General features: G+C 49.8%; 1 protein-coding gene across 1 annotated transcript in view; it reads left to right on the top strand.

Moving 5' to 3' along the window:
- LOC141082380 (uncharacterized) overlaps positions 1-15,968 on the top strand; it is a 44,079-nt gene that overhangs the window by 7,533 nt on the left and 20,578 nt on the right. Inside the window, exons 2-3 of the mRNA XM_073566319.1 lie at positions 12,871-13,020; positions 13,150-13,329. Of these exons, the coding sequence (XP_073422420.1) occupies positions 12,871-13,020; positions 13,150-13,329 (330 nt within the window). The remainder of the gene's footprint in view (positions 1-12,870; positions 13,021-13,149; positions 13,330-15,968) is intronic.

The following is a 15,968-nucleotide window of genomic DNA, read 5'->3' as shown; positions in this document are numbered from 1 at the left end:
CACGGAGCTCCCCGATGAGTTAGGCTTCAAGGCAAAAAATAATTTACAATTATTCTTAAAATTAGGAAATTTAGACCGATCCCCAAAAAACACATCAGGAGTAGGGATCTTTGGTTCAGCAGCATGTGAATGAGCAAGATAGGTGGAAATTCCCCGCACTTCAGCAGTAAGCTGCTCCACACGATCAGACAATTGCTTAATCTCCATTGAGAAAAAATTCCCCCTACAGCCTCAGAGAAATAGAGGAAAAAATATACACTAAAGAAAAATTCTGACACTTTTTTTTTTTTACAATTCTTTCCTGCTATTGAGTACCCTAGAATCTGCGGTATGGCTGGTGATTCTATTATGAATGAGTCACCGGAGGAGGAGAAAACAAAAATACAAGCTAAGTCCAGAAAACAGGAGTGGTTGGTAGCTATCGGATTGCAGACCCCTGATCCTATACACCACAACTAACAGTAGCCGTGGGGGGTTCCTACGGTGCCCTAGACCCCTCGTCACAGCCGGAGAACTACATAAGCCTAAAGAAGGAAAGGGGAAATCTAAACTGCCCCAGAGCAGACCCCAAAGCAATAGACAGCCCCCAACATGTATTGTCGGTGAAATACAGATGAAAACACAAACACAGACAGAAAGACAGGCTGAGCAAATGATGGGGCCCAACTAACTAGATAGGACAGGACAGAAAAGATGCTGGCTGCAATCCGCAAAAAACCCTACCAAAAATGTCCCAACCGTCTGATAAGGAAAAAGGCCCTGAAGTCGCTAGACTTCAAAATCACTATATCAGCACTCAGGTATATTCTGAAAACAGAGCAAAGAGATAAACTGATCAGAGACAAAAATGGAATTCAGCCAGTCCCAACCAGGACTGGCTGAATATAAACACTAAGGAAACCAGACAAAATCTCATGGAATAACAGCAGGGCAAAAACTTATCTTTTAGTAGACAGGAACTAAAACTGGATGCAAGAGCTCAGAGCAGAAAGGATCACCAGCAACCCTGCAGGGCGTCGGCTGCCTTATATCCACTCAGAAATTCCAGATGTCCAATCACACTCCGCCTGTTCAGATGACAGGTTCTTCCCATCCCAATCAATTTCACTACCTCTCTTCACCAGCAGAGGGAGTACATCAGACATCAAAGGTGAAGGGGAGAATGAACTCACAACACTAATGGTCCTGCAGCAGACACCGGAGGAATAGAAGGAGTGACCGCTTTATTCCCACACAAGACTTGGGGGCACAACAGCAACTGGATAGTGAGCCAGGACTTAGTAGCAAGGAGTCCCCGAAGCAGGCTACAGCTGTCTGCCGTACAAGTAGAGTTCATAAGAACATCGGACAGGAGGAACTCCAGTGTAACTCAGTACTAGGAGTACTTCATTTAAAGGCGCTATAAGAGGAGACGTTCAGAAAGGTACATGTGGGCGGAGTGTTGGAAAGGAGTATTCCATCTGGCCTGGAGGTTGACTGAGTCCCTAACCCGGAGGACACGGCATGGAGGCAGGCACCTGTTTGTACAACAGACTGTGAGTAAAGCTTTGGAACTACATGCCCTGGTGTCCTCCACTCATTCCCGCGTCACACACACCTGGCACCGCTGCATCCCTGTGCCTACACTGCACCATTCCTGCAACGCGTCTCTACACTGCCCTGGGACTACAGCCCTGCCTGTGGTGGGCTATAACATCACTGCTGCACCACACCATCTGTCCCAGAGGATCTGTCTGCAGCGTCGGCTTACATCTCTATTGCCGAACACCACAGGTGGCGTCACGAATCACTCATAAACTTTCATCACTCTAAGCACACTGCAACAACTCCTTTTACAATGGGTGCCCAGGGCCACGTCCCAGCTGCCGTGACATCTCCCATTGAAGCTCATAGGGCCCGGTACCGAGTACCCCACAACCCTGGGAGGTCGACCCACTGAGAAGCTGCAGTGACCATAGTGAGAAGAGAGGCACTGACAAGGCATGTGAGGCACCATCATAACATCTGGTTAGGAGCCCACTCAGATGTCCTTGAGCTGAACCACTCGCTGCACCTCGGAACATATGTAATATTATCTTCACAGCAAGTAGTAAAGAAATCAGTGACACCTGTAAGATAAAAATGCCCATTACACCCTTAGATGACTTCCCTGATGAGTACAGGGTCTGAAATGGGGTAACTTTAGGGGGTCGTACGTTGTCCACGATCATCGGGGGCTTTACAACTGGCCCCCACAAGCTAGGACTGCCAAATTAGTGCTCCAAAAAGCAAAACAGTGACTCTCCCCATTGGAGCCCGGCCGTGTGCAGTCATTCCTGACCTCAGGTTTGGGAGAAATTTCTGTGTAAATTATGGCTCCATTTTCACTTCTCTGTGAAATAGAAAAATTTGAGTCTAAAACATTTCACCTCGTACACACACGGCTCCGCTCCGTACACCTCGTACACACACGGCTCCGCTCCGTACACCTCGTACACACGCGGCTCCGCTCCGTACACCTCGTACACACGCGGCTCCGCTCCGTACACCTCGTACACACGCGGCTCCGCTCAGTACACCTCGTACACACAGGGCTCCGCTCTGTACACCTCGTACACACGCGGCTCCGCTCTGTACACCTCGTACACACGCGGCTCCGCTCCGTACACCTCGTACACACAGGGCTCCGCTCCGTACACCTCGTACACACACGGCTCCAATCCGTACACCTCGTACACACGGCTCCGCTCCGTACACCTCGTACACACGCGGCTCCGCTCCGTACACCTCGTACACACACGGCTCCGCTCCGTACACCTCGTACACACAGGGCTCCGCTCAGTACACCTCGTACACACGCGGCTCCGCTCCGTACACCTCGTACACACGCGGCTCCGCTCCGTACACCTCGTACACACGCGGCTCCGCTCCGTACACCTCGTACACACACGGCTCCGCTCCGTACACCTCGTACACACACGGCTCCGCTCCGTACACCTCGTACACACACGGCTCCGCTCCGTACACCTCGTACACACACGGCTCCGCTCCGTACACCTCGTACACACACGGCTCCGCTCCGTACACCTCGTACACACACGGCTCCGCTCGTACATCTCGTACACACACGGCTCCGCTCCGTACACCTCGTACACACACGGCTCCGCTCCGTACACCTCGTACACACACGGCTCCGCTCCGTACACCTCGTACACACACGGCTCCGCTCCGTACACCTCGTACACACAGGGCTCCGCTCCGTACACCTCGTACACACAGGGCTCCGCTCCGTACACCTCGTACACACACGTCTCCGCTCCGTACACCTCGTACACACACGGCTCCGCTCCGTACACCTCGTACACACGCGGCTCCGCTCCGTACACCTCGTACACACACGGCTCCGCTCCGTACACCTCGTACACACACTGCTCCGCTCCGTACACCTCGTACACACACGGCTCCGCTCCGTACACCTCGTACACACGCAGCTCCGCTCCGTACACCTCGTGCACACGCGGCTCCGCTCCGTACACCTCGTACACACACGGCTCCGCTCCGTACACCTCGTACACACATGGCTCCGCTCCGTACACCTCGTACACACACAGGGCTCTGCTACATCCACCCTGTAAACCCCTCCTGACCCCACACAGAAACTTCCCCTCATCCAGCACCATGACAACCAGCACAGCAGAGTCCTGCACACACTGAGGCCCCTGATCATGTGACCCCTGACTCCTCCCCTCCTGTGACCTCATCACAGGTCCTGTGCGCACAGAGCAGCCATATATGTGGAGTGCGGCTCTGCAGGTTAGTGATGGGCAGTCCGGCTCTTCTGGCTCCTTTCCCCACTTTTCTCCCTCCTGTCCCTTCACTATAAAGCCTGGGCCTCATTATACAGCTGTACAGGGGTCTAGTGAAGGCTTTTTAGTCCTTTCCTCAGACTGTAGCTCCTGGGAACAGGCCCTCACTCCTGTCCCTTCAGTATAAAGCCTGGGCCTCATTATACAGCTGTACAGGGGTCTAGTGAAGGCTTTTTTAGCCCTTTCCTCAGTCTGTAGCTCCTGGGCTCAGGCCCTCACTCCTGTCCCTTCACTATAAAGCCTGGGCCTCATTATACAGCTGTACAGGGGTCTAGTGAAGGTTTTTTTAGCCCTTTCCTCAGTCTGTAGCTCCTGGGATCAGGCCCTCACTCCTGTCCCTTCACTATAAAGCCTGGGCCTCAATATACAGCTGTACAGGGGTCTAGTGAAGGTTTTTTAGCCCTTTCCTCAGACTGTAGCTCCTGGGCACAGGCCCTCGCTCCTGTCCCTTCACTATAAAGCCTGGGCCTCATTATACAGCTGTACAGGGGTCTAGTGAAGGCTTTTTAGCCCTTTCCTCAGACTGTAGCTCCTGGGATCAGGCCCTCACTCCTGTCCCTTAACTATAAAGCCTGGGCCTCATTATACAGCTGTACAGGGGTCTAGTGAAGGCTTTTTAGCCCTTTCCTCAGACTGTAGCTCCTGGGCACAGGCCCTCGCTCCTGTCCCTTCAGTATAAAGCCTGGGCCTCATTATACAGCTGTACAGGGGTCTAGTGAAGGCTTTTTAGTCCTTTCCTCAGACTGTAGCTCCTGGGCACAGGCCCTCACTCCTGTCCCTTCAGTATGAAGCCTGGGCCTCATTATACAGCTGTACAGGGGTCTAGTGAAGGTTTTTTTAGCCCTTTCCTCAGTCTGTAGCTCCTGGGATCAGGCCCTCACTCCTGTCCCTTCACTATAAAGCCTGGGCCTCAATATACAGCTGTACAGGGGTCTAGTGAAGGTTTTTTAGCCCTTTCCTCAGACTGTAGCTCCTGGGCACAGGCCCTCGCTCCTGTCCCTTCACTATAAAGCCTGGGCCTCATTATACAGCAGTACAGGGGTCTAGTGAAGGCTTTTTAGCCCTTTCCTCAGACTGTAGCTCCTGGGATCAGGCCCTCACTCCTGTCCCTGAACTATAAAGCCTGGGCCTCATTATACAGCTGTACAGGGGTCTAGTGAAGGCTTTTTAGCCCTTTCCTCAGACTGTAGCTCCTGGGCATAGGCCCTCGCTCCTGTCCCTTCACTATAAAGCCTGGGCCTCATTATACAACTCTACAGGGGTCTAGTGAAGGCTTTTTAGCCCTTTCCTCAGACTAGTTCCTGGGCACAGGCCCTCACTCCTGTCCCTTCACTATAAAGCCTGGGCCTCATTATACAGCTGTACAGGGGTCTAGTGAAGGCTTTTTAGCCCTTTCCTCAGACTGTAGCTCCTGGGATCAGGCCCTCACTCCTGTCCCTTAACTATAAAGCCTGGGCCTCATTATACAGCTGTACAGGGGTCTAGTGAAGGCTTTTTAGCCCTTTCCTCAGACTGTAGCTCCTGGGCATAGGCCCTCGCTCCTGTCCCTTCACTATAAAGCCTGGGCCTCATTATACAACTCTACAGGGGTCTAGTGAAGGCTTTTTAGCTCTTTCCTCAGACTGTAGCTCCTGGGATCAGGCCCTCACTCCTGTCCCTTAACTATAAAGCCTGGGCCTCATTATACAGCTGTACAGGGGTCTAGTGAAGGCTTTTTAGCCCTTTCCTCAGACTGTAGCTCCTGGGAACAGGCCCTCCTGTCCCTTCACTATAAAGCCTGGGCCTCATTATACAGCTGTACAGGGGTCTAGTGAAGGCTTTTTAGCCCTTTCCTCAGACTGTAGCTCCTGGGCATAGGCCCTCGCTCCTGTCCCTTCACTATAAAGCCTGGGCCTCATTATACAACTCTACAGGGGTCTAGTGAAGGCTTTTTAGCCCTTTCCTCAGACTAGTTCCTGGGCACAGGCCCTCACTCCTGTCCCTTCACTATAAAGCCTGGGCCTCATTATACAGCTGTACAGGGGTCTAGTGAAGGCTTTTTAGCCCTTTCCTCAGACTGTAGCTCCTGGGATCAGGCCCTCACTCCTGTCCCTTAACTATAAAGCCTGGGCCTCATTATACAGCTGTACAGGGGTCTAGTGAAGGCTTTTTAGCCCTTTCCTCAGACTGTAGCTCCTGGGCATAGGCCCTCGCTCCTGTCCCTTCACTATAAAGCCTGGGCCTCATTATACAACTCTACAGGGGTCTAGTGAAGGCTTTTTAGCCCTTTCCTCAGACTGTAGTTCCTGGGCACAGGCCCTCACTCCTGTCCCTTCACTATAAAGCCTGGGCCTCATTATACAGCTGTACAGGGGTCTAGTGAAGGCTTTTTAGCCCTTTCCTCAGACTGTAGCTCCTGGGATCAGGCCCTCACTCCTGTCCCTTAACTATAAAGCCTGGGCCTCATTATACAGCTGTACAGGGGTCTAGTGAAGGCTTTTTAGCCCTTTCCTCAGACTGTAGCTCCTGGGAACAGGCCCTCCTGTCCCTTCACTATAAAGCCTGGGCCTCATTATACAGCTGTACAGGGGTCTAGTGAAGGTTTTTTAGCCCTTTCCTCAGACTGTAGCTCCTGGGCACAGGCCCTCGCTCCTGTCCCTTCACTATAAAGCCTGGGCCTCATTATACAACTCTACAGGGGTCTAGTGAAGGCTTTTTAGCCCTTTCCTCAGACTGTAGTTCCTGGGCACAGGCCCTCACTCCTGTCCCTTCACTATAAAGCCTGGGCCTCATTATACAGCTGTACAGGGGTCTAGTGAAGGCTTTTTAGCCCTTTCCTCAGACTGTAGCTCCTGGGATCAGGCCCTCACTCCTGTCCCTTAACTATAAAGCCTGGGCCTCATTATACAGCTGTACAGGGGTCTAGTGAAGGCTTTTTAGCCCTTTCCTCAGACTGTAGCTCCTGGGAACAGGCCCTCCTGTCCCTTCACTATAAAGCCTGGGCCTCATTATACAGCTGTACAGGGGTCTAGGGAAGGCTTTTTAGCCCTTTCCTCAGACTGTAGCTCCTGGGCACAGGCCCTCACTCCAGTCCCTTCACTATAAAGCCTGGGCCTCATTATACAACTCTACAGGGGTCTAGTGAAGGCTTTTTAGCCCTTTCCTCAGACTGTAGCTCCTGGGATCAGGCCCTCACTCCTGTCCCTTAACTATAAAGCCTGGGCCTCATTATACAGCTGTACAGGGGTCTAGTGAAGGCTTTTTACTCCTTTCCTCAGACTGTAGCTCCTGGGAACAGACCCTCACTCCTGTCCCTTCACTATAAAGCCTGGGCCTCATTATACAGCTGTACAGGGGTCTAGTGAAGGTTTTTTAGCCCTTTCCTCAGACTGTAGCTCCTGGGCACAGGCCCTCGCTCCTGTCCCTTCACTATAAAGCCTGGGCCTCATTATACAACTCTACAGGTGTCTAGTGAAGGCTTTTTAGCCCTTTCCTCAGACTGTAGCTCCTGGGATCAGGCCCTCACTCCTGTCCCTTCACTATAAAGCCTGGGCCTCATTATACAGCTGTACATAGGTCTAGTGAAGGTTTTTTTAGCCCTTTCCTCAGTCTGTAGCTCCTGGGAACAGGCCCTCACTCCTGTCCCTTCACTATAAAGCCTGGGCCTCATTATACAACTCTACAGGGGTCTAGTGAAGGCTTTTTACTCCTTTCCTCAGACTGTAGCTCCTGGGATCAGGCCCTCACTCCTGTCCCTTCACTATAAAGCCTGGGCCTCATTATACAGCTGTACAGGGGTCTAGTGAAGGTTTTTTAGCCCTTTCCTCAGACTGTAGCTCCTGGGCACAGGCCCTCGCTCCTGTCCCTTCACTATAAAGCCTGGGCCTCATTATACAACTCTACAGGGGTCTAGTGAAGGCTTTTTAGCCCTTTCCTCAGACTGTAGCTCCTGGGATCAGGCCCTCACTCCTGTCCCTTCACTATAAAGCCTGGGCCTCATTATACAGCTGTACAGGGGTCTAGTGAAGGCTTTTTAGCCCTTTCCTCAGACTGTAGCTCCTGGGATCAGGCCCTCACTCCTGTCCCTTAACTATAAAGCCTGGGCCTCATTATACAGCTGTACAGGGGTCTAGTGAAGGCTTTTTAGCCCTTTCCTCAGACTGTAGCTCCTGGGAACAGGCCCTCACTCCTGTCCCTTCACTATAAAGCCTGGGCCTCATTATACAGCTGTACAGGGGTCTAATGAAGGCTTTTTAGCCCTTTCCTCAGACTGTAGCTCCTGGGCACAGGCCCTCGCTCCTGTCCCTTCACTATAAAGCCTGGGCCTCATTATACAACTCTACAGGGGTCTAGTGAAGGCTTTTTAGCCCTTTCCTCAGACTGTAGCTCCTGGGATCAGGCCCTCACTCCTGTCCCTTAACTATAAAGCCTGGGCCTCATTATACAGCTGTACAGGGGTCTAGTGAAGGCTTTTTACTCCTTTCCTCAGACTGTAGCTCCTGGCAACAGACCCTCACTCCTGTCCCTTCACTGTAAAGCCTGGGCCTCATTATACAGCTGTACAGGGGTCTAGTGAAGGCTTTTTAGCCCTTTCCTCAGACTGTAGCTCCTGGGATCAGGCCCTCACTCCTGTCCCTTAACTATAAAGCCTGGGCCTCATTATACAGCTGTACAGGGGTCTAGTGAAGGCTTTTTAGCCCTTTCCTCAGACTGTAGCTCCTGGGAACAGGCCCTCACTCCTGTCCCTTCACTATAAAGCCTGGGCCTCATTATACAGCTGTACAGGGGTCTAATGAAGGCTTTTTAGCCCTTTCCTCAGACTGTAGCTCCTGGGCACAGGCCCTCACTCCAGTCCCTTCACTATAAAGCCTGGGCCTCATTATACAACTCTACAGGGGTCTAGTGAAGGCTTTTTAGCCCTTTCCTCAGACTGTAGCTCCTGGGATCAGGCCCTCACTCCTGTCCCTTAACTATAAAGCCTGGGCCTCATTATACAGCTGTACAGGGGTCTAGTGAAGGTTTTTTAGCCCTTTCCTCAGACTGTAGCTCCTGGGCACAGGCCCTCGCTCCTGTCCCTTCACTATAAAGCCTGGGCCTCATTATACAACTCTACAGGTGTCTAGTGAAGGCTTTTTAGCCCTTTCCTCAGACTGTAGCTCCTGGGAACAGGCCCTCACTCCTGTCCCTTCACTATAAAGCCCGGGCCTCATTATACAGCTGTACAGGGGTCTAGTGAAGGCTTTTTAGCCCTTTCCTCAGACTGTAGCTCCAGGGAACAGGCCCTCACTCCTGTCCCTTCACTATAAAGCCTGGTCCTCATTATATAGCTGTACAGGGGTCTAGTGAAGGCTTTTTAGCCCTTTCCTCAGACTGTAGCTCCTGGTCACCATGTGATCTCACCATAACCCTAACAAGCTAATTAAGGTGTGAAATCTTGGTCATAATTATCTCAGTACACAAATCTCCAAGGGTGCCCAAAGTTTTGCATCGCCCTTTTTCCTTTTTGCAATTATGAAATTGTAAAAAAGTCTCTATATATATTTATTTTTTATTATTACTTTTGCCTAAAATACAAAGGCCATGTGTCATCTTAGAGGTTCGGCCTTTTAGAGATCATTTCATCTTCATCTTACTACTGCTCACAATAACGGTCATCTTGACCCGGGGCGCCCACACTTTTACATGCCGCTGTCAATGCTTCATCCCGCTGGTGCTCAATATTTAATAGGGTCTCGCTATTAAACTTAATGAAAAGTTTGGTGAATTTCTTTGAGCTGTTATTACTAGAGATGATCGAATATCGTCGGAGAAGTTGTTATTGGCTAATATCACTTACCGAATAGCTACATCGGGACCCCGGATCCCTGGAGCGCTCCCGATAATCAGCTGCATGCGTCGCTCTCCATGCAGGTGCTGTGACTATCACACAGCGTGACACACGCAGCTGATTATCGGGAGCGCTCCAGCACACTGAGTCCTGCACACACTGAGGCCCCTGATCATGTGACCCCTGGCTCCTCCCCTCCTGTGACCTCATCACAGGTTCTGTGCACACAGAGCAGTCATATATGTGGCAGACACTCCTGGATCTTCTGCTTTCTGGGCCGGTTCCTCCTGTGAGTCCTATTAACCCTTTCGCTCCCTGTATTCTCCTTTCTGACAGGACAATATCTGAATTCGGATAGTGTGACAGGAATATAAGCAATGTGGAAGGAAAAAATGACAATTGTACTTTATTTCCTCACAAAAATGTGACTTTAGCCCCAAAATTGTCATGGTAACAAATCCTTATTTTCCCCACTGTAGTTTGTAGACTCCATATACAGATCCCTTAAGTGTGAAAAGAGCTGAATTCCCCACTTAAGTTATTGCATTTTGGAAATTGCCCCCACTGGGAATTTATCTCCAGGTAAAGGCACAATTGTGTCTCCATGGGGGTTGTGCTCACAGCCCAACATCGTGCGGCCTCCAAAGAAATGCCACCCCACACCATTACTGACCACTGCCAAACCGGTCATGCTGAAGGATGTTGCAGGCAGCAGATCGCTCTCCACTGCGTCCAGACTCTGTCACGTCTGTCACATGTGCTCAGTGTGAACCTGCTTCCATCTGTGAAGAGCACAGGGCGCCAGTGGTGAATTTGCCAATCCTGGTGTTCTGTGGCAAATGCCAAGTGTCCTGTACGGTGTTGGGCTGTGAGCACAACCCCCATCTGTGGACGTCGGGCCCTCAGACCATCCTCATGGAGTTGTTTTGTAACCGTTTGTGCAAACACATGCACATTTGTGGCCTGCTGAAGATCATTTTGCAGGGCTCTGGCAGTGCTCCTCCTGTTCCTCCTTGCACAAAGTTGGATGTAGCGGTCCTGCTGCTGGGTTGATGCCCTCATACGGCCCCCTCCACATCTCTTGGTGTACTGGCCCGTCTCCTGGTAGCACCTCCAGCCTCTGGACACTACGCTGACAGACACAGCAAACCTTCTTGCCACAGCTCGCATTGATGTGCCATCCTGGATGAGCTGCACTACCTGAGCCACTTGTGTGGGTTGTAGAGTCCGTCTCATGTTAAAACAAGTGTGAAAGCACAGCCAACATTCAAAAATGACCAAAACATCAGCCAGAAGCATTGGTACTGAGATGTGGTCTGTCGTCCCCACCTGCAGAACCACTCCTTTATTGAGGGTGTCTTGATAATTGCCAATAATTTCCATCTGTTGTCTATTCCATTTGCACAACAGCATGTGAAATTGATTGTCAATCAGTGTTGCTTCCTAAGTGGACAGTTTGATTTCACAGAAGTTTGATTTACTTGGAGTTATATTCTGTTGTTTAAGTGTTCCCTTTATTTTTTTGAACAGTGTATATAGAGAGAGAGATTTTTTTTCTTTACGTTGGAGGGTCCAATTCCAGCTATTGCTGTGGGATCTGTGATTTCTATCTACTCCACTGTGTACAGGACAATAGAGTATAATAAAGTAGTTATAGATGTGACTTAACTAACATTGTGCAGTGACTCTGCTTTCCATATAGTGATGGATATTTCTTGTTACTGAAACTGTGATATTTTTTCCACTTTAAACCTTTTTTAAACCCCTCTGATCAGTGCGATCATACAACATACAAGCCTCTGATGGCTCCGGTGATGCCCTGTACTACTGTAGTGCCGTGTATCATCACTGCCTGTCAGTGTAATACTAACGGCCCCATACACATGAGATCAGAGTCGACTGGACGGTCATTTGGCAGACGGCGATCTCTCCCGACTCCCCCATACACACAAATATTCCAGCTTTCCTGTGGTCTGTATGAGAGAGTCGCCTCCAGACTCCTCTAGAGGAGGATTATCTACAGGAAGAACAAACGGATTATCCTCTGAAATTCAGGATGTCAGATCCTTCTCTGCCCTGACATCATCTGTCAGGAGGCCCCCAAATACGTTATATTGTCGGCCAAACCCCCCGAAATCAGTGCTTTCATGGAACTTTAGTCTAATGTGTATGGGGCGTTATAAGGTAACTTATTGGACGCTGTCTCTGGCCCGGCCTAATAGACCTTCATACATTGCAGCCCAGACCCCATTATTAGGCATGTAAGTATCGGAGTAACTAGGCCGCCCCATACTATCGAGGACTTGGGGGCGGGGGGCATTCAGCCAAACTCTGTCACACCTTCTTAGATGCCATGTTTGCTTTTCAAAGCAGCAAGTGGTTAAACTGTCAGGGTTTTTGTTGAAGCCTCCTCTGTGCCGTCCCTGCGGTGTACATCTATGTTCTGGGGACCAAAAGAATTAATTTCTTTTTAATAAACGTTCAACATGTTAAAATTTATAAAATGTGTCTTCTACTTTTTGCATATTTTTTTTCTTCTTACAAGAATTGTTGGAACCAATTTTCTTTAAAAACATTTTAATATCGGCTTTTTCTGGAGTTTTTCATGTAATGTAGGAAAGCCTAAGGCCAGAAATAATCCCCATAAATCACTGTACATGGAGACTTTGGGGTCAGATCATTTCTGTCTGTGTTGATTGTGGAAACTAAAAATCTTTTGTAAAAGCCTCAAACTTCTGTGTGTGACTCAGAGCTGAGATCTAACGTGATAGAAGATTCCAGTGCGGGGAAGACGGGAGACCTTCATATAGACGGCCGGTGGGGATGGAGGCAGTGACCGACTCTGGCCAAATCTGTCTCTAGAGCCGCAGTAGAAGATGAAGATGTCGTCCTCATCATGAAGGAGTTATTTCTCATGTCGCGTGTAATGAATATCTCCTGCAGTATTGCTAATGCCGATTCCAGTGTCGGTAAATGAGACGAGAATTAGCGTTATGGAAGATGAGTCTATGAGGAACGTGTTCAGCTGCCGACTCCGAGGAGGAAACTGCTTGTTGTCTGTGGCCTAAATATATAGGTTTTATTAGTAGATGTCAGGGGAGAAAACTAAACCCTGTAAGATAATAAATCTCCTCATGTGTTTCCCTTATTATCTCCAGTAATTGTATTATTACACAGGATTCTTATGATGTTACATTGGCTCATCTTCTTCTCATTCAGGTCTCTACAATATCGGATCCTCTCAGTGAAGATCTTCTACAAAAGAGAATTTTCCTGATTTACCCATCAAGGATGGATATGGACAGAGACAAGATGGCGGAGAGGATATTACACCTCACCCTACAGATCCTCTTCCGTCTCACAGGAAAGGTGAGAGATTCTGATGACGTCACATTACATCATTCTTATCTATGGGAATAACAGATGGACAGAACTGGAGAGGTGAGGACTCCGGAAATGTCTGGAGTGAGATTTATTAATGTGTCTCTCCATAACCAGGATTACACAGTGGTGAAGAAGACCTCTAGTGATCGCTGTCAGGACCCTGTGTCTGAGAGATGGGGAAGACCCCTGAGCCCAATCACGGGGCCTCCACCTCACCCCCTGATCCATGAGGACATCAATCACCAGAAGAACCTAGACCTCATCTACAAGATGATTGATCTGCTGATTGGAGAGGTGACATTGCTGGGGCATTATTATTATTATTTATTTATAGATCACCATTGATTCCATGGTGCTGTACATGAGAAGGGGGGTTATATACAAATTACAGATATCACTTACAGTAAGCAAACTAACAATGACAGACTGATACAGAGGGGAGAGAGGACCCTTCCCTTTCGGGCTTACATGCTACAGGATGGTGGGGAAGGAGACAGTAGGTTGGGGGGGTTGCAGCAGCTCCAGTGATGGTTAGGCGGTAGCTCCAGTAGTGATGAGGATTCAGCGGGATCATTGCAGGCTGTAGGCTTTTTTGAAGAGGTGGATTTTCAGGTTCCGTCAGAAGGATCCGAGTGTGGATGATAGCCGGACGTGTTGGGGCAGGGAATTCCAGAGGATGGGGGCTATTCGGGAGAAGTCTTGGAAGCGGTTGGTTGAGGAGTGAATACGTGTGGAGGAGAGAAGGAGGTCTTGGGAGGACCAGAGATTACGTGAGGGAAGGTATCGGGAGATTAGTTCTGAGATATATGGAGGAGACAGGTTATAGATGGCCTTGTAGGTCAGTATTAGTAATTTGAATTTGATACGCTGAGTGAATGGGAGCCATGCAGAGAGTTGCAAAGGGGAGAAGCGTAGGAGTAGTGAGGAGAGAGATGAATTAGTCAGTCGGCAGAGTTAAGGATGGACTGGAGAGGTGCAAGGGTGTTAGCAGGGAAGCCACAGAAAAGGATGTTGCAATAGTCAAGGCGGGAGATGATGAGGGCATGCACAAGTAGTTTAGCAGGTTGAGGAAGGGACGGATTCTGGAAATATTTTTGAGCTGGACGCGGCAGGAGGAGGAGAGAGCTTGGATGTGCGGTTTGAAGGACAGGGCAGAGTCAAGGGTTACTCCGAGGCAGCGGACCTCCGGTAGGGGGGAAAGCGTGATGTCAGTTGTTATAGAAAGGTCGGGTAAGGAAGATCTGTGAGATGGGGGAAAGATGATTAGTTCAGATTTGTCCACATTGAGTTTGAGGAAGCGAGAGGAGAAGAAGGAGAATATGGCTGATAGACACTCTGGGATTCTGGAGAGCAGAGAGGTGACGTCTGGGCCAGAGAGGTAGATCTGAGTATCATCGGCATAAAGGTGGTACTGGAATCCGTGGGACTTTGAGTTGCCCCAGGCCAAGTGTATAGACTGAGAAGGGTAGGGGTCCTAGAACAGAGCCTTGGGGGACTCCAACAGAGAGAGGGTGGGATGAGGAGGTAGTGTGGGAGACGCTGAATGTGCGGTTGGAGAGGTATGAGGAGATCCAGGATAGGGCGAGGTCTTTGATGCCGAAGGAGGAGAGGATCTGTAGTAGGAGGCAGTGGTCAACTGTGTTGAAAGCAGAGGACAGGTCTAGAAGGAGGAGTATAGAGTATTGTCCGTTAGCTTTGGCTGTAAGTAAGTCGTTAGTAATTTTGGTCCGGGCTGTCTCAGTGTAGTGATGGGGGCGGAAACCAGATTGTAGGTTGTCAAAGAGCAATGTTAGATGAGAGGTGGGAGGAAAGTTCAGCGTGGACATGCTGCTCCAGGAGTTTAGAAGCGAATGGGAGCAGCGATATTGGGTGATAGCTGGACGTGGCTGTTGGGTCGAGGGTTGGCTTTTTAAGGATAGGCGTGATTGTGGCATGTTTGAAAGCAGAAGGTAAGGTACCAGAAGTTAGTGATAGGTTGAAGAGTTGGGTTAAGGATGGGATAAGGGTGGTGGTGAGGTTGGGGAGGAGGTGGGATGGCATAGGGTCAAGTGCACAAGTGGTAAGGTGTGATTTGGAAAGAAGATGAGCAAGCTCCCCTTCAGTGATGTTAGATAGGGAGGTTATGGGGTTTGGGCATTGGTCTGGTGTGCAAAGGGGTTGTGGTGGTTGAGCAATAAAGACATGCCGTGTTTGGTCTATCTTGGTTTTGAAGTGTGCGCAAAGAGATGAGGGAGGTTGGAGGGGGCAGTGGTGGGCAGAGGAGGATCTGTAGTAGGAGGCAGTGGTCAACTGTGTCGAAAGCAGAGGACAGGTCTAGAAGGAGGAGTATAGAGGATTGTGGGTTAGCTTTGGCTGTAAGTAGGTCATTGGTAATTTTGGTCAGGGCTGTCTCAGTGGAATGATGGGGGCAGAAGCCAGATTGTAGATTGTCAAAGAGCAAGTTAGATGAGAGGTGGGTGGAAAGTTCAGTATGGACATGCTGCTTCCAGGAGTTTAGAAGCGAATGGGAGCAACGATATTGGGCAATAGCTGGACGTGGCTGTTGGATCGAGGGTTGGCTTTTTAATGATAGGTGTGATTGTGGCATGTTTGAAAGCAGAAGGGAAGGTACCAGAAGTTAGTGATAGGTTGAAGAGGTGGGTTAGGGAAGGGATAAGGGTGGTGGTGATGTTGGGGAGGAGGTGGGATGGGATAGGGTCAAGTGCACAAGTGGTGAGGTGTGATTTGGAGAGATGAGCAAGCTCCCCTTCAGTGATGTTATATAGGGAGGTTATGGGGTTTGGGCATTGGTCTGGTATACAAAGGGGTTGTGGTGCGGCAAATTCCTCGGCAGAGATTAGGGAAGTCGGAGGGGGCAGTGGTGGGCGGAGGAGGGAGTTAAAAGTATTGAACAACTGTTTGGGGTTGTGGGATAAGGAAGATACAAGGGATGT

Source organism: Dendrobates tinctorius, unplaced genomic scaffold (assembly GCF_039654945.1).
Source record: "Dendrobates tinctorius isolate UK_male_01 unplaced genomic scaffold, ASM3965494v1 ptg000017l, whole genome shotgun sequence".
Classification (NCBI taxonomy): domain Eukaryota; kingdom Metazoa; phylum Chordata; class Amphibia; order Anura; family Dendrobatidae; genus Dendrobates; species Dendrobates tinctorius.
Note: the sequence above shows the minus strand (reverse complement) of the source record. Positions and strands in the feature narration are given on the sequence as shown.